The 19,198-nt window shown below is 45.4% G+C and overlaps 1 protein-coding gene across 4 annotated transcripts in view; it reads right to left on the reverse strand.

Moving 5' to 3' along the window:
* Positions 1–19,198, reverse strand: part of Fas1 (fasciclin 1) — a 230,699-nt gene that overhangs the window by 85,433 nt on the left and 126,068 nt on the right. For all 4 annotated transcript variants that reach the window (XM_071699951.1, XM_071699950.1, XM_071699952.1 and 1 more), the window contains exon 2: positions 4,815–4,950. In XM_071699951.1, coding sequence (XP_071556052.1) covers positions 4,815–4,950 — 136 coding nt within the window. The remainder of the gene's footprint in view (positions 1–4,814; positions 4,951–19,198) is intronic.

The following is a 19,198-nucleotide window of genomic DNA, read 5'->3' on the forward strand; positions in this document are numbered from 1 at the left end:
TACAATTTGGATCCTGTCGTCCGCCGCCATCGCCATACCCGGACTATACAGCGTCTTTAAGTTTCGCACAAAGACCGGAGGAGCAGTTAAGTTACCTAGAAGCCAGAGTTCGCACCGTCCTCCTTTGTCATGCCTCCCCCTGGCCTACCCCACCCGACGGCGCAAGCCTCTGCCTCTCTTCGGGTCTTCCTCTCGCTCACCCCTTCCTCGCGACTTCTCCGTCCCCAAGGCGACGAAGTCTTTAACTTTCCGCGACTAAATTTACCGGCAGTCGAAATACCCGCCATTGTCACCGTCGCGTGTCACGGGCTGGATGAAAGTACCGAGTCTACCGAATCTTTGGATTCGTCTAGCGTCTCGAGATGTTGAATCGTCGCGTAAATCTACGGTATTTTCAATTATTTGGAGCCGCACGCTCTTAATGGTAAACGATAAGTATATGTTCTCTGACGATAACGGGATGCGTATTTCAGTGAGAAAAATTCTAGACGTGCGAGATTGGGAATTCAGAAATCTCTTATCGTAAGGTAACCGGAAATCGATCTGAAATCTGTTCCTTTTTTATTCCGATCGAATTTCAATTTTTTCCGGAGGAAAAGTCTCGAGAAATTCAACGAAATCACTTCGGCGAACGTGCGGTACGTAGAAATGTCCCCTGTTAACCTCGCGCGACTTCACCAATGCGCCGTTTTGCAGGGCATTATCTCGCCAACAAATGTAACTTTACAACGGCGAGCGAATGGCTCGCACTACTGTGAGTCGCAACTGTGGCTGACCTGCACCCCTTAACTCTTTGCCTGGTCGTCCACGTACTTAATAGGATAATGCCTGGCGGTTACTTGGCTGTTGTTCCTGCAGTCGTGGCCGTATTCCCGTCCGCTACATCTATCTCGTTATTCTCTCGCGTGCGTTTTGTCGTTCCAAAGCCGCTTTCGTCCAGATCTTACGATAAGTCCAACTAAAGTGATTCGGACCGCTCTAGGAGTCAGACTAGTTTCTATCCAGCTATTTCAATACACCATTTTAACTCGGAATCTATTTTCGTGCCAGACGTTTGTATAAAAATCTCAAAGTCTCGTTAGAAATGGCGAATTAAAAATGCTCGAGGAATATATAAGTAAGACGCGGCTTATAGTTCGTTCAAAAAAGGTTTTATCCGGACCTAATCGGAGAATAAGATCTCATTAAAACGTTTCGTTCCCGAGATTCGACTCGGAATGAGAAATTGCGTAAGACGAACAAGGATGAAACGCGGACGAGAAAAGGAGCACGTTCGGGACGAGTCGAGGAGAGGCCACGATAGTCGGGCGAGAAGTGAAATGATAAATTAAACCGACCGCGGTAACGCTCGGCCCGCAAAACAAGGCGGGTTAAGCTGCGGAATTATGAAAGTTCCAAGACTAATTGTGAAACTTTTCGCGATGTACAAAATTGCCGCAGACTCTCCGCGCGGGACGATGAGAGACGGACGCGGGGGTCAGTCCTCTCGTTGCCGCTCGAGGTGAAGTGCCGCGAGATGGGCGCCGACTTGACGAGATAAAGAGAGCTTTTCTCCCGGCGCTCGGGGAGAAATAAAGGGGACGGAGTCACAGCTTCGACCTCTCGAGTTCTCCACTCGTCTGAATTTCGCGCGAGAAGAAGGGGGAACCGAATCGCGCGTTTGTCCGAAGTTACTGCCGAGTAAATTGCGCCCCAAAGTCAATTCGCCATGATTTGACTTAAGTTTATTACCACAAGCTGACGAAAGAGTGCACAAAGAGTGTCTAAATGTGCGGGAACTAAAGCGTGGGATTTAAAACGTCAGAGACTTAAACGCTTAAGAAGTTGTCAGTGCAAATATCTTAAAGTGCAAAATCTCCTTTCTGGTCTAAAAGATTTGTAACAAGCAGTTTAAGACGGTTATAAAAATGCATGATAAAAATACCGTTTTTAGGAGCAAAAGAGAGGCTGCGCAAAGTTATTTATCGTCCACTCGTTTCTTCCACATTTTCTTCCAGTAAATAATTTTGAGTTGCAAATCGATGCAGTCTGCAGCGTCACGCGAGCATAACTATCGCCATCGCTTTCTCGAGGAAATCGCAAGCCGACGTCCTTTATTTACCGCGCATCACGACGGCAGCGGAAGAGCAAGGGGGGGGGGAGAGGGCGCGGATAGCGGAGCGAGGGGGAGGATAATGTAATTCTTGACAATCTCTTTCAAGACGCGTCTCGTAAAAAGTCTTTTGCACGCGGTAATCTCGTTCGAGCTGTTTGCTCTCCAATACGTCGCTCCGGCGTAGACAAAAAAAAGAAGAAGGATAAGACGCAGCGATTCGACGAACAGAGTCGACGAGGAATAAAAGTAGCGGCCCGTCATCGGCCACGCTCCTTTCCTCCGTTCTCCCGTCGTCGTCGTCGTCGTTGCACCTCCGCGGAAAAAAACGCCTCGGGCCGAATAACATCGATCCAGCGGCGGCGGCTCGTGTCAACGGAGTCGACGACCTTACGACCTTTGATTATTTAGTTCGAACGGTTCCCACGGTGGTCTCCGAGGTAATTCGTCGGGTTAGCTCGCGACGGTGTCCCCCATAGGAAGGCGGACTTAAAGAATAAGTTATGCGGGAATACATCGTTGAAAACGCCGTGAAAGAGCAACGTTATTATACTTTTATTGTGGCGAACGTAACTCTCTCAAAAGAAGAAATTTTTCTAAAATTAACCAACTAGATTATATAACTAGAGCCTTTTTTTCCAGACACAAAATAAAATTAAGGAAAGTTTTATCCAATGCACAAAATAAAATATAGATTGTATAGTTGTAATTTTTATCATTCTTACAATATTATGCGGAATCATTCTGCTCGTGATAAAAGTGAGCCTTCGGTCAATGATTTTTTATAAAAAGCATCCTCTTTTTTTTCTTAAACTTTACGAGTCTTCATATATCCATGCTTTACCAGGTACGCGATAACGACCGTCACTCGGCAGATTCGCCGCAAAGCTTGCGTAATATTGCTACCCCAACGTGCACTATGAAACGCTCGTTTTCCGGTGCGAGGGTCCGGGCGCGCGCCCGCGCGCGGCTTAGCCGCGCAAATCGGATTAATTATTTCCCGGCGTGGCCGGTTGTGGCCGAAGGCGCGGCCTTTTCTTATCGCCGGGTTTAACGTAAGCACTTGGGAGGGCACACGGTGGTGTGTGGTGTGTGTCGCTCTACGTGGGATGTGTTTGCCTTCGGGTCTTCGTCAAGATCGATGGCGCCGTGCCACGACGCGGCGCCGATGCGACTATCCGCGTAAGCGTTGCCGCCGTGCCATCCTGCCGTGCGGCAGCGCAAACATTGCACGTCGAAATTACACACCGCGCGACATCGCAAACACGGACGCGGACGCGAAGACGACGGCGCGGAGGCGAGGCGAAGCGAGGCGAGGCGAAGCGAGGCGGGACGAACGAGGGTGCGCCTAACGAGGCCCGTCGTCGCGTTTACCATAACCCGCTAAGGATAATAAGGATTTTGATTGAGCAGGTTGTTTGCCGCGTCCCCATTGATTAAAGACGATCTTACGATGCGCCTCTCACGACGCGGCCGGGCGAGATAAAGATGCGGCGCGGCGGCTATGCCTATTTTTTTTAGCTTCAAACGAGGAGCTTGTTAAAATCTAATTTTTTCTGAAAACTTTGATTAAAGTACAACGAAATGACGCTGAAAATATGAGTTTTCACTACTGATAAATTCTGTTTTTTTTTCATCTGAGAAATTCACGTGTTTAGATACCCGGAATAATATCCGAATGTTAAAAAGGGATATCTACCTCTGCGATTTTCCCCGGAACGAGAGCAATTTCGCGAGAATGCGACTGCCGGTGCGCGCGCGAACTCGCTTCGATTTCCGCCTGGCGCGCGATAAAGTGCAACAGGATGCATTAATGTGAACGGATTCTGACGCGTTGGCTCGCTGACGCCGCGCGATATTAGTCAGCTACGCTCAATCGCAATAACGCCCGTCCTCCCCCTCCCTCTCCCTCTCCCCCGGGGCTCCCTTTCTATCAGGAATATCAGGATCTACATCGATGAATGCCCCAACGGACGCCGAACGGTCGTAAATGCGGATACGTCGATAACGGATTGCCGGCCGCCGCTCTCCGTTATACACTCGCGAACCATCGAAGAAGCTCTGAATTACGAAAGCGCGTAAGCGTCCGGCGCATATCGAATGCGCCTTCCGATCCGGTGTGCGGCTTTGCAGCCGCGACGGATGCATTATGGATGCATGCGCGCGCTCGTCTGCCCGCGCCCTGCTCGCCCGCCCGCTCGTCGAGAGATCAAAGGATGAAATACCGAAACTCGACTCGGCGGAGTTAATGCACTCTGGCGCGCGAAAACTGGACGAAGAAAGGAAATAATGCAGATGCGGCAGAGAGCGCGGTCTCCGTCAAACCGTGGAAATTGAGTTTCCACGGCCGTGTCGAGAATTTTCCCGCGTCGTACTGACCTATCTCGGGGAATACCGCGCGATACAATGATGGAGACAATGAAATTTTCTCGATTGTTTGTTGATTCTGCCAAATTCGTAGTTTCTGCGCGGGGATTTAAATACCGTATCACGATAACTCTTTCTTCTGTTACGCTATTAAAAGCTAGTTTATGAAATACGCTACTAGATATATCTCCAGCTTTTCATTCAATCGCAGGTTTTATAGTCTCGCTGCAATTATTAATGTTAAATATATATATTGCTAGTACTAAATCGCCAACTTTGATGTCTATATCTCAATCTATTTCTATTTAAATTTATCTTAGACTGTCAGATTACATAAAATAAATGTTCTACTCACACATGTGATACAAAACCAAATTCTTCGTGCTGCCATTGTACTTCTGGAATGCTCGATTAGTGGGCGCGAACACGGTCACGTGGCGGTACGTGAGGGTAGTATTGGCCACTTGACTGGCTTCCAGAAGCTGGTAAAACTGAAACAGGAAAGCGGAATACGGTTTTACAATCTGTTCGATCTAGTCATCTCTTTGCTAATCGGTGCCACCAATTAACGGGCGCGCGTTATACGCAAAAAAAAAAGGGAAAACGCTCACGGTATTATATCCTGTGTGCGCACCCTCAATCGCGCACCCTTGACAAAATCAAACAATCGCTCGCCGCGCTCAAAAGGGCCGGCTTGTAGGAAGTCGTTAAATTAATCATCGTCTCCGCATGATAAAGCAGGAAACGAGCCCGGTACGAGCGATCGATTCCGCTCTTCCGACGTCGGGCTCTTACGCGAACCCTTCTTCTACATAGCGGGAGGAGAAAAAAAAATCCACACCCACAGCGGGAACATGCCCCGAGCAATTCGCGTCAACGGGGATTAAAGTCGTAGTTCACATCGAGTTGCAGGCTCGGGTTCGACGAGCACGTGCGCTAAAGCATTTAATCCGACGTGTCGGTTGAAATTTTCCGAGGACTTTCATCTCCCGCGGCGGCCGCGGCACAAAGGAACCTCGTTAGTTATATCAATGCTTAATTAGCCGGATGTAAAGTCCGATCTACTGGCGGGTATTACGAGTCACCCTTCCTGTACCAGCTCCTCCTCCTTCTGTCGAGCGTCGCGTCGCCTGGGAGTTGAGGGTAAAAACGCATGAAAACGCGGAAAACCGAAAACTATCAAGCTGTTTGCATGACATTTTCGTATTTCTAGAATCTTGTTTTTCAAGGTTTGCGATAAATTGCCATATAATGATAATAACCATCTTTTTGATTTGATATAATTATTCCGTTGTAACGATAATTATTATTCTGTAACGATATTGTAAAACAGAACATATTAATGAGATTTAATTCAGCACTCGCGATATTTCGCGGCATTTATGCATGACATTTATCCGAACGCGTACGATTCGCTCTGGAGAACGTAGAGTAGAGGAATTCGCTCGCGTTAGACGTAGAAAGTATGCCGGATAGTATGATAAAACCTGCGCCACCGTCGGCTTTGTCAATTTTATGATGCGTGCGGTATTCGAACAAGTTTTACCGCACAAAAGCGTCGCCGAGGCTTCCGATTCTCGTAAAACTCGGCGCGAGTATCGTAAAAACGCGATTATTTCGTCCCATTGCTTGAAACTCCCGCACTGCCGGGAGAACTATGTCGGCACTCTGCTATAATAAACTGCTAAAGTTTCGTACGTAGGAGGCGTACCTTGTCGGTAATTTTTCCGCCGCGTAACAACCCTCCGCTCTAATACGCTCAATCTTCCAAGTCTTTCGACTTTGCCCGGAGTTAATAGAGTAATTTCGCATTTCGTATTTTCCTGTAGTCCACTTTCAAATTGTCCTACATTTGGTAATGAACACTTGTTTTATTTAATGTTAAACTTGCCCACAATATCCTTTTTAAATTCAAGAACAAAAATACGAAAAAGTACTCGTTTGGTTTTGACGTTAAATTCGTTAATGTCATATTATATTCAATGTGAGTCATTTTTAACTATTTCTATATAGGTCATCACTGCTCCTGTTCTGTCGTTAATTTAAATAAAACAATGTTAGTTTAATTAAACTAATGGAGATAAAATAATAAATTTCGACACACGTGGTAGTTAAAAATAACAAAATGTTATTTAACTAAAGATATTGATTTAAATTTCATTCTTGAATATTCAACAGTGTAAATCAAGCAAGACCTCGAAACGCGAAGTTAAATGTTGATCGTGAACCGGTTGGCGGATTTACGAATTATTGAAGCCGTGGTAAGTTTCCGTGGTAAGGCCATGGACGGCATTGTCGGAGGCGGGAAACTTTGTTACCACGGTCATATATGCTAATTAGTACACGGTGGGATAATTGGTAGGGAGATTCGGAGCAGGGTCTATTAGTTGCATCGGTCGGTCGGCGGTGCCGGCAGGAAATTTCTGATTAATTAGTGGAAGCTGTACGCGAGGATGCGGTCTATTTAGCTTCTATATTCTATGCTGATCGACATCGCGCGCGATATATAAATCAAGGTCTCAAAATCAAAAATAACCCGACGCAACGCATTCGGGATGTTATTTACATTCGGAGAAGGACGAAGATCTAATAAACGGATGAAATTCGCGAAGACGATAAACAGGAAATCTTTTTTTTTCATTCCACGAGCGATGGGGGCCAGTTCAATTCTCGTTAAGGATAACGGCGACGCGAGCCCAATTTGTGAAAAATAATGGTGAAACATGGTTGCGACCTCCTTTTTCTCCCTCGCCCCCCTTATCCTCGCGGCGCTCTCTTATCCCCTTTGCCTCCCTTTAACGAAGCTCTTGAGTAATGGAGACATGTCGTGACTCTCGGCAATTAATGCGAGTTGGTTCGTCGAGGCGAGCCCACCAGACCGACGGGATTGGTCGGGAGGTAGCAGACAAAAGGAGAAAGGGACAGGCGAAAACAGCCCTGTGGATAGAAAAAGGTTTTCCAGCACGGTAATCGAGACATCGTGTTTCGCGTGTCGATAGTCTTGGTATAGAGGCAGAAATTTTATCGAATCAAATAAAATACCAACTATTCTAGTAATTTTAGAACTCGAGTCGTAAAAAAAAACTCAAGTTTATTAAAATTGTTAATTTTGAGACCTGGCTACTTGGAACCGCCACGACACAAAAGAATAAAAGACTAAAAAGATATCTAAACGATTAATGCTCGTTTTCACCAACGTCGTTTAACTTGAACCTTATTGTTAGTTCAATTCATTCTTTGTCTGTTTCTAAGAGAGACTGTTAGAAAGAGACAAAGAGTGAATTGAACTAAGGTTCAAGTTAAACGACCGATGGTGAAAACGGGCATAAAGTGTCTTTTATCTTTATCCCAGCTTTTTTTTTATAAACACTTGTATAAGGTCCTTGATTCCTGAATAGGAAAAGGCTTCCGTGACGGACTTTGACGGTCAAAATAAACCAACATTTCCATATGGATTCGCGCTCGAGCGTATCTATTAATTTTACTAACGAGATTCTCAGTTCGCATCAAAAGCGGCGTTTAACGAGTGCGCCGAGCACAGGGCAGGATATTATGTATTATTAATGCGGGCGCATTTGTAAACGCTCCGTTTTCGCATTTTCTGCCTTGGCGAGTAAAAACAATCGCGCGGGCGTCGCGCATCGCGTTGATGGGTTAAACAGGGGATAAACGGATTCTATGAAGCGCAGCCGCGTCGCGTCGGCAACCCAGAGCATCGGGTACGAGTCGACTATGGAAATTAAATTAAATCGCACACCAAGATATATTTTCTATTTTCTCTCTCCTTTCTCTGTCTCCCCGGCACCGTTTTATCGCATTAACATGCTTTCGAAATATCGCGCGCGATCAGAAGATAAATTTGCCGCGACGTTTGCCGTCGCTCGTTATAAACGCGATATTGTTTTCGTGCTCCGTTTTCCGAAACTTTACATTTAGCGCAGTATCCGAGAACAGATCCCGAAGAATTTACACGGGCCGTACGTTTTTCGAAATCACAGGCGGTCCTGCGCAAAATCCAGCTTTTCGCGGAGAATTATTCCCTTGCGCTAAAATTACGCGTATAATAAATAAGCGAGACATGAATCTTAATGTTATGTTCCACATCTTAATTCATGTCTACGTTTCAACCTTCGAGGCATTTTATCTCACGACATACATCAGCGCGGCGTTATGTTACCGGTTTAGATTCCGCTTAATCCGTGCTCGCTATTTTTGCTACGGCAAAATATTTAATGAACGCTCCGCGTATCTCGCTTGTATTTTAGTTATTACGCTGTTTTTACTGCGCACGCCGATGCAACGCAACGTAGCGAAAAGAATATAATTACTTTAATTCTCATATATCTGATACGTCGGTGTTACAACGCGTAACAAAAAGCATTACTCGACAATCCGATAATCAATTGGATAACAGGCTGCTGAAATTGGCGATTGCATTTGAGTTATTCGCGTGATTCTCGGGCTCCGTAATCTTTTTACGAATCTCGCCCTCGAAATCTGGCATCATTTTTTTCACCCTTCGTGAAATCTTTTACAGTCTTCACTCTCGCTTTAAACATACTTCCTCGTGGTTTGTCACACGTTGTATCGCGTCTTCGTCGCGAACGAAATAAAGACCGACTCGCGCGCTTTGGTAATTATATTTAATTATAATCAACGTGGGAAAAAGAAAACGGGGAAAAGAGAGGAAGAAATGCGAGCGGTTGCGCGTTTTTACGAGCGAGGTTTAATACGAGACGACAGGAGATCGAGTTGCGCTCGCCGTAAGATAGGAGGAGCGAAATTTAATTAACGTGAGCATATGTCGAAAGTTTCCCACGCCGTTCCGTCGCGAAAATAGCGCCTTAAATTCTTTACGGTCGCGGTAATAAGGACACATTCGATTCGTGCGTGTTCCTGTCTCTCGTTTCGTTCGTGAACTCTATCCTGGCAAGGAGGCATCGCGAAACGTGCGAGCGACAAAAAGTGAAAATTGTTGTCTAAAAACTATTACATAAGTCATTGATCAAATGCGCTTGAACGAGAATCGTGCATCACCTTTAAGTCCATTACAATAATAAGATATATCGTACATTGGGGGACATTCTTAAACTTTTCGCATCTCTGATCGCGTGGGTTGTTTATCGCCGCTTCTCTCCCTTTTATTGTCTGCTCGGCGCGCCCCTCGACGAATACGAACATTTATGCGAATGACTGAACTCTCATTCGGCGCCGGGAGGAGATGCCGCCTTGCCGTTTATGAGTCAACGGTATCGTCACTCAGGCGAGAGCATCACGAATTACACTCGCGCGTCGAAGAGCTGCGATTAATCTGCATATTATTATGTCAGCTCGTCCGTACGAGCGCACTTTAGTGCCTTTCGTAAGTTCACTGAGTTATAACACTTGGAATACATTTTCACGAACGGAAATCAGTTTGCGACGCGAAATAAAGGGAAAATTTAAACCGATAGAATTTTGCGGATATTCTAAGCGCGCCAGTCTAGCGCGTCGCTGAAAATGTATAAAACATTTTAATTCTCGACACACACACACATCAAGGGAGAAAAAGCTGTAACGACAAATATGTATGAGAGCTAAATATTTGTAGATTTCAATGCAATCGCCTACTCCCGGCGACTGACTCATTAACGACGATGATGTGTGCCCGTTATCCATATTTGTTTGTTATCCAACGAAGTGATTCATCCGTGATTCACGTGGCGATGGATGCGGATGCGCGCGCGATCGCATGCAGATTAATGGTCGCGCATTTCCCCGTGTCTCTGTCCCTTCTCCCCTTTAAAATATTCAATCTAAAACCATTTGAACAGCAGCGCGTACAACGAAGGAGACTCGCGTCGAATGTATTCGGGGACGACTACGTGGAGAGCAATATCATTTTGACGCAGCAGTCGCAAGAGCGTCGTCTCGATGCAGTAGCGATCGAGACCAATATCGTCCCCGATGTATCCGTCGTAAGGGGGCGACATCGCGAAGCCAAGAACAACACCTTGGCAGCCATGCTGCAGCTTCCCTTTGATATAGCCCTGTGCTATTACTACGTGCAAATTACTTCTCGATTCGATTCGATATCGGGACCATTAAGCGCTCCTGGCTTGCGTCCGATAACGCCTTTGTTACTATGCATTATACACGTATGTACGCGTTTACATTCCCATGCAGCGATACATCGGGTGACATTAAAATTATTATCACTATTATTATCGGTTACAAGTTCTTCCATCAACTTCTGAGACGCGTTGAATTAAATTCTCTAATCGATAAGGAGAAATCGACGATTAGAGATGTAAGGATATAAACTGCATTCGTGGCACCGATATAGCTTGTAAAATATTAACTTGATAGACATACTCGCCAAGATATTCGGTATTAAATATTGACAGAAAGCGAGCAAGAAGATAGAAGTCGAAAGATAAGTTGATTCTAAAAACGAAAGCGATCCTCTCGTAGACGAAAGCGACGTCGCTGGGTTTCGGGGCGCTCTGTATACGGAATGCGCGATGCCTCATGCATATCGAAAACGCTGCATAGATGCATTATTGGGCGCATTATACAGAATGGCCTGTTGAAGCAATTCCATTGTAAATTGAGTGCGCGTTGGTACGAAAACGCACACGTTGGTCGCTCAGGAGAAGGGGCTCGACTTGCCACAGGCGGCGAAAAGGATACCGTGAAAACCGGGGGAGGGGGAGAGAGAGAGGGGGCGAGGGTTGCTTTTGCCCCGGAAGCGTGAGCCGGTAAAAGCCCTTATATTGAATACGTGGGTCACATCTCAATATCTCGATGCACTTACTCGCGCCACCGATATTTCGCCTCCGGGAGTTGCCTGAGAGCGTGATGTGTGATGCAAGGGGGAGGGGGAGAGGTTAAACGATAAGTGTAGCGACGTTTAAAAAGATTGGGACACGGGGAAAAGTATGGGACAGCGGCGAAATCATGAATGAACTAATTACTCCCAAGTCGTCCCATCGAATTTACGGTTGTTAATCTTCTTCGAATTTCGCGATTATCGACAACAGGCGGTTGTAAATAGAATAATGATCCACATAATATATTTGAACATGCTCAGGTTAAAACGTCGTTCTACTTGGCGGAATTTTAAATATTAATTCAGAACGCGCGAATCGATGATATCGACGGGTTTATGGGGTTTCCATTTAACATTGTGTGTAATTTGTCATGTACGTAAAAGTATTTATGGTTCACGATATGGCACACAAATGTCATTACGCTAAAATATTAAGCGCCGTCCATTAAACTTTCATATGGCTGGCATAATTCTCCGATCGTCGCGTACTTGTCGGTCATAATTTTCCGCGAACGGCATCCGGGAAATGTATTTCACTATGACTCATCGTCACGGCATCGTCCCCTTATAAATAACCTGGAGGGAAATGAATTTCGGGTAACGAGGGAGAGAGGCTTGCCGACTGGCGCCATCGAAACGACCCCTCAAAACCGACCCTATCGTAAGGGTTCACGATTTCCGTAGACTTCGTGGTCACCATGCGCCGAATCATCCGCATTACTGACACTCATTCTTCAACTTTTCGATTTTTATCGTCGAGTCGTAATCTCTCGCTTGGATATTCTTCATCAGAGATGTTTGAGTAAAGGGGATCGGGTCAACAGATTTATAACGGTAATAAAGTAAGAAATGAGAATGAGGCACAGATATTGATCGTGTTTAATCGAAAGAATAGTCGCGAGGACTCGAGCCTAACGATTGTCGCTGGAAATAAAAATGAGCTTGATCGATTCATACATATTTCATGTCGCGATGATGAACATTCATCATGGGCCATCCCGCCGGTAATGTTATTTATGTTATATGCCGAAACGGATGGCGCGCTGGTTACTTAGCGATATGAAAATTCTCGAATTACCATCGTCGTCGAGAGTCGAGTCATCCGACCGCCGCGCCGCCGTCTCCTGCGACTTTCCGTCTTCGTCGATCGATCATCCAGCCCTCGCGTATTCGCGAAGCATTTTTCCGTATCGAGGACCGTGGAGGAGACTGACGCACGATGATGTAAGACGATCTATTCATCTCCCTTATGACTCGGCAAACCGAATGTTTTCGCATAGGCATTTAACATTAAAATTTCGGATAGCTGACGATGAATGACTCTAAATATTCTGAAGGTTCTGTTTGATTTTATCGATGCAATTAGATTTTAGAGAGTGTAAGATTCTAAAGTTTCAGAATACTCATGTAAATATTATATATTAATAGTTTAGACATGAAATTGTCAAAACCTTAGAATTCAGAAACAGAAAGATGCGAAACATATTCAGTAATTTTGGAGTCATCCGAAGAAACCGACGCATCGATCAATCACCGATTTAATATCCGTGAAATTAATTAAATTCTATATAAATTGATTTGCTCGCGCAACAACACAAGGTAACGAAAAATTCATTCGAATATAATGTGGTAATTAATTACCGTCAATATTTCGCGGCGATCGCGCAGTAATAATGTACTCTCGGTAGGATCAATTAAATGGGGATGACCCCCAGAGGATTTCAGTGGGATTCACGATGTACGTCCTTAAGGGGTTAATCCGGCAGCGGTAATTAATGGCACAGAGCCGTATCGAAACGGAAGCGCGTACGCAGGACGCTAAATAATTTAGCACGCATCTCGTGACGACGCGCGCGTCGCAGGAAGCTAAAAACAAGGAAGCGGTTGTTAATCCAACCGGACATTGCCCAGTCGAGTGTTATCGTCCCCTCTCCCTCCATCCCTCTGTGCCGCGCGCGTTCGCACGCTGCGGTCCCAGACCTCGTTAACAATTAGAATTCACGGTAATTATGCCGCTAATTGGTAATCAATATTCAGTATAACCATTAAAGCCAACCGGCCCGGCAACTGAATATCGATAGGGTCGACCGCCACCGCCGAATTCGCAATCGGCTAACGTAAGCGATACAACGGAAGGGAACTCTGAATCGGGAAGTAACAATGGCGCGCGACCCCATCCTGTGGCGTCGAATACGCGACTTGGCGAGGACTCCATCGCCGAAGTTCTTCGCGGTTTCGCGATTAATTTATGCGCGGGAAACCGATCGAGAGAGAGAGAGAGAGAGAGAGCGCTGGGAGACGTTTCCAATACGTTCCCAATCGTGAACGCGCTGTTTACATTTCTGCGCTACGTGCTAACTGTGAATCCTGGGATCTCGCGATATATATATTTTTATACACGATGCACGGACTCGCGAGAGTTCGAGAGGCAAGTCGAAAGGATTTAAGAACTTAATCACGAATTAAAACATTCGTTCGTCGCTCCTCTGCAACGCTCTTCGCGCAGACTTTCTCGCGGTAACTTTGATTGAGTGAGTTTATTGCAAAGTTAGTCTATAACCCGCCTACTTTTTGGATGTCTACGGTGCGAGAAGCGGAAGCTCCCGCGCGTCGAGGAAGCGAAGGAGAGAGAGTGAGAGTGGGTGAGTGAGTGAGACTGAGAGAGGGAGAGAAGGACATCAGCTATACCTCACCTCGTCTCCCGATCAGGCCGCGATCAATTAAAACTTCACTGAGTTTGATTTATCGAACGACTTTGATTGCGGCTCCGTTAAAAGAGGGTGCGCGCACACCGACACCAATTCCTTCTTCCTAGAAAGTCCGAAACTTCGGAAACTAGTCTAGCCGCTTCCACTAGTCTTCCACTTTATTCGATTATGACATGTGTCACACTTTTCTTACTTTTCTATTATATATTATTAAAAATACACCAAATACATCTGATATTTAACGCCTAGAAACTTGTCTCCTTTTCTACATTATACTTCGAATAAGGATAGATTTTTGGTCGATAGCTTCGAGGATCGATGTCGATCTATATGTTACGTCGAGTCAACGGACCCTGGATTCCGACGGAATCTCCGACGAACTAGTTTCGGCCAAAATAGGTGGTAATTTCACGGCTGCGGCTGCCCTACGCCGTCGCATATCCGATTTACCCTGGCCGAGCGCGAGCGGTATCGGGCGCGATCTGCTATTCCCACGAGGAACTTCGCTCCTCGTTTATCTTCATTATCGTCGTATCTGTCCTCGGTCACGGCAACGCGGGCAGGACGCGACGCGACGCGACAGCCTCCGCTAAACGCGCCTCTGTCCACCCGGTGCACGCGCGTATAAACATTTGAATATTTATGAAACGTTTATCAGGGACGCGCGCGACCGCCGCCGGCCGGGGCTATCGATTCCGCTTTCCGGATCACGTTTTGAAACGCGTTTGATTTTCGACGGCCGGCCTGTGTCGTCCGGCGATACCATCGACGTCGACGTCAGCGTCGACGTCGGCGTCGACGTTTCGCTCCGCCGCGTACAACGCTTTTCCATTTATCCGCGACACCAGTGTTTGCTATAGCGCGACGTACTGCGCACCGGTGCTCTATTTTTCCGCTATTTCTCCTTTGGCCGGCGATGAGGCGCGTAAACGGTCTACTTTCTCTCCCCCTCTCTCTCTCTTTTCTTTCTCTTTCTCTCTTTTATTTCGACGCGAGGTTGTCCCGTTTTTGTTTTCCGCCCGCTCTTTATTCCCCGTCTCTTTGTCTCCGTTGCGCTCTCGTTGAGTTTGTTCTGCCTCTTGATACTCTTTTGCATAGGAGAACGAGCTATTTCTTTTTACATTGGATAAAAATAAAATCAATATAATTTTTACACTTATACGGATTAAATAAGCTAAATTTTCTGTTAATATTTCGAGATTTTCAACGACAAAGTATTCGTGGAACGCACTCTCGAATCTATTATTTGGAATAAAATACATTTTGAAAATGGAATAGATTCAATTTTTTTAAAATATTTATTGCAGTTAAAATACTATTCGCGATTCCGAGCTTTTAGGCTCGAAAGCATCGAAGAATGTTTCAATTTGCGCCGCGTGCCATTTTGATGTCTGATAATCGCGATTGACAGTCCGGTCGATAAAAAGCGCGCGGCACTTCGAGCTTTTCGGCATATTTACGACGGAATTGATTTAGGAGTTCCGCGTTTCGTGAGCGTGAGCGTGAGCGCGGCTCGGCGCGGTGGTCCGTTTAAAAGCCGGGCAAATAAACGTCGTGTAAGTAACGACGCCGCGAATCCACGAAAGGCTCGTGGGGAAACATGGCGGGGTTCGAAACCTCTCAACAGGATGAAACTTGATTTACTTCGGAGAACGGTAGAATGTGGAAGGAATCCTTAGGAGCGGATAAACAAGGGACCGAAGCCTGCACGTAAACCTGCGCTACGCGGACGACGTTAACCCTATCATGTTCGACGAGCAATTTTCATCACGAACATTCGCGTCAAACGCGTATTATTGACGTATTCGAGGGCTTAAAAATGTAGATGTAAAAAAGAATTGAAAAAATCGGGGTACCAAGCGAGCTAAAGAATTCAAACGTCAAAAAATGCAAAATGTCGTAAAATTTCAACCATTATGTGGCTGCTTTTTAGAGGAGAAAAATCAAGTGCGGATTATTTGAAATGTTTTCTGTTAACAATGCAATGTATAACTGCATAACCGGTTAGAAGTATACATAGTGCGCGCAACGATGAGGGGGAAAAGGAAGAGAGAGAGATGATAACAAAATAAACTGCAGGCGATAAAGCGACGCGCAGAACGTACAATTTAGTGGTATGTAATTAAACAAAAGCGCTGTTTCAAAAGGCACCCACCGGGGAGACGATTAGGATTTCAATACGACCGCATTCCGCGGTATATTCGAGATGCGTCTGCAAAAAGCGCATTTGGCAATTCAAAGAGAGCCCCCGAATTTCACATGCGAAATAATACCGTAAATTGATACAAGATAATTAGATTAAACGATACGTTTCGCGATCCATTAGCTAATTAAATCGCGGGATTACGTTTATGGTAATTAACAATCGTGTAATAACGGCACGGTCGTTTGTCCGCTCGACGGAATACACGACGATAAGAATGATATCGTCATCGATCGCGGAATAATAAACAATTAGCGCGGCTCTCGTGTCGCTGATTAATTTCTCTCATCCGCTCCGAGGGTTTAGGCGCGCCACGCCGCGCCGCGCCGCGCCGCGCGGCTTGATTTATAGTCGCGTTTACTCCGAATGGAAATCTCTCCGCGGCACCCTCTTCCCCCGCTTCAGACCTTAACGACGAAAGGGCAAGGGATCTTTCGCTGAAAGGTTGCTTTAACCTTTTCAGGGACGCCGTTGCGCAACACTGGGACACTCTGGTAACAATGTCTGCGTCTTTTTCTCCATGGAAAAATTCTCGCTCTTTTCGGCCGGTCGACACGCACGAATTATTTCGTTCTCGGGAAATAACACTCTTCGGATAATTTAATAATTCTGTGAAAACGAGCGACATAAGAGCCATTTGTTCATTTAATGGAAGAACTGTCTTTTTGAGAAAGAAACGAAGCGATGATTAATTAGCGAAATTAATAGAGACCAAAAGAAATTCTATAAAGATCTCACGATTTTAAACATAGGATAGGACAGACTCAGAATTAAAAAGAGAACGATTCTCGGATGCACTTTCGGATTCAGACGGTTCTAACTTTCCTAACTTGAACCTGGCGGAGAATCAATATCATTTTCGTTTGCTCTACAAACCTAGCAAACTCCATCAAAAAGCGGACCGAAACTGTTCGCGAACGTTTCTTGCAAAGGGCGAATGGCAAAGCTATTTCCCTTCACTCGCCCCAGAGAGTGTTTGGCTATTACGATGAGACTTGTCGTCGAAAGGCGACTCGGGAGTCGGGATATCGGAGCCTGTGGGTCGCGATAAAATAAAACTCGAACGAGACTTGAAGCCAACTTTCGCGGCGAGGCGAGACGAAGGGAGGATTGATCGCCGGCAACGTAGCGTATCGCGAAATCTATCCCGTCGTCTCGCGCGCGAGAGGGTGCGCCGCATCGGAACGGACGGGGCGCGCGCACTTTTGCCCGATTCACTTCGCGTCTTCTTTGTGCGAGAGCTATCGGCAACGAGGCGTGTCGGAGTGGCTGTTTGTAGCGTCAAAACGTCAGGCGGAATCGACGCTCCGGAGATCGTCGAGCTGTCGGGGATGTTTTTGGACGTCGAGCCGGATCTGCAACGGCGACTTCGCGCGCGAATGGATAGACGCCGGAAAACAGCGCGCAGACTTTCGGCTTCTCAACGGGGCGATTTAAACTTCGTCGACGATGATTTTTGTCGCGGATCGACGTTAATGCTGAAGTAATAAAGTTCTCTATTCTTCTGCGCCTGTTTGGAATCTACGTAAGCTTATTAGGATATTTTGATCGTGCAAGATCGTGCGTAATAAATAATCCGACAATAAATAATAAAATGAATAAATAATTTAAACGAGAAAAAATATGAGATGCATCACTATACATCACTAAATAAAAATGTGCAATTCACATTTAGTGATGTATAAACAGTTTTTTTTTTCATACATATGCGACTTTTGATTATTCTGTGCAAGCATGTAGTTTATCATTGAAATAAATATTCACGTTCCCTGTGTGACAATATATTCAATACAGTATCAATGTATCTACCTGACATCTTAATCATTCATCTATCATTTCGGAATCTGCCGGATGCCTTTGGGCACCACGTGACAGATGGCCATCTGGCCCAGGGGTTCTCAGTAATCGCAAAGTTCCAAAATTATTAACGAACAGAGGGAGGGTTGCGCATATCCCATGCTTCCGAGAATAAAGTTGTTGATTTTCAAATGGATTAGGGTTAGACAGTAAGCAAATATAGCACTTATTGTGACAATTCGCAAAAATCCGCGGACCCCTTTTCTACGTCGTCGTTAAACGTCGGAGGGTGGTGACACGGTGCTTGAGTATATCCCTAATACCCAGCGGCAATTAAACGACAACTGTCACGAGCGGAATCCCCGATTCTGTCTGCGTTGCATCTGCTCGCCCTTCGCACTTTTCCGTGCGATCTCGTTCAATAAAACTGTCCTCCCTCTTTTTTATTGCTTTGACGATCGTCGAAAAGGAAAGTTGACGGACAGATTATGATCCGATAACCCTGAAAAAGCAGCTCCCGGGATCGGCTGACCTCGTTTTAACGTCGAACTCAGCTGACGACCAGAAAGATTGCTTGAGGATGTTCCGCTGATCGGATTCTCAAGGGCGAAAAGATTCCTCGAAGATAAAACAGACCGTCAGCGAAACCTCGAAGGATAATAAAATCAGCAGTGGAAGGACAAGTAAATGGAAAATGTCCTGATTTTATTATATATCGCACCTATTTCTCTTAGCGACCTTTTTCAGTATTCGAAAATTTGCTATCTAAGAAATCACGAACTTAAAAATTCAAAATAATTGTGCCATTGTGTTATTAAAAAAAATTGAGTTCTATTTCTAATGCAAGTTGCATATACGAACACAAGTATAAGCCAAACAAAACACCTCGGATTTTTATACTTTCTTGAAAGAAAAATATCGCGCAATTCGTCTAAAATATTTTTGCGCTCCATTTTTCATATTGTACGTTCTATATACTTGTTCCTTTTTTCTTAGTCTTGTACGTACTTATACTTGTGTGTATGAATATTGTAAAGTTGCAGAAATTTTTCAAGAACATATTTGCTACAGAAAGATCCTACATAGAATGATGAACCCTCCATTTAATTAGATATTCAAAGACTTATTTATGCATCCTTTTGAAACGCATCTCGTTTGCGCCGCGTGCAAAGTAACAGGCGCTAAGCATCGCGATGTAAGAAATTTCCTCTAGTTTTCCT

The sequence above is a fragment of the Temnothorax nylanderi genome, unplaced genomic scaffold (genome assembly GCF_030848795.1).
Source record: "Temnothorax nylanderi isolate EJ_2023f unplaced genomic scaffold, tnyl_v1.0 TNYL_tig0020_pilon, whole genome shotgun sequence".
Lineage (NCBI taxonomy): Eukaryota > Metazoa > Arthropoda > Insecta > Hymenoptera > Formicidae > Temnothorax > Temnothorax nylanderi.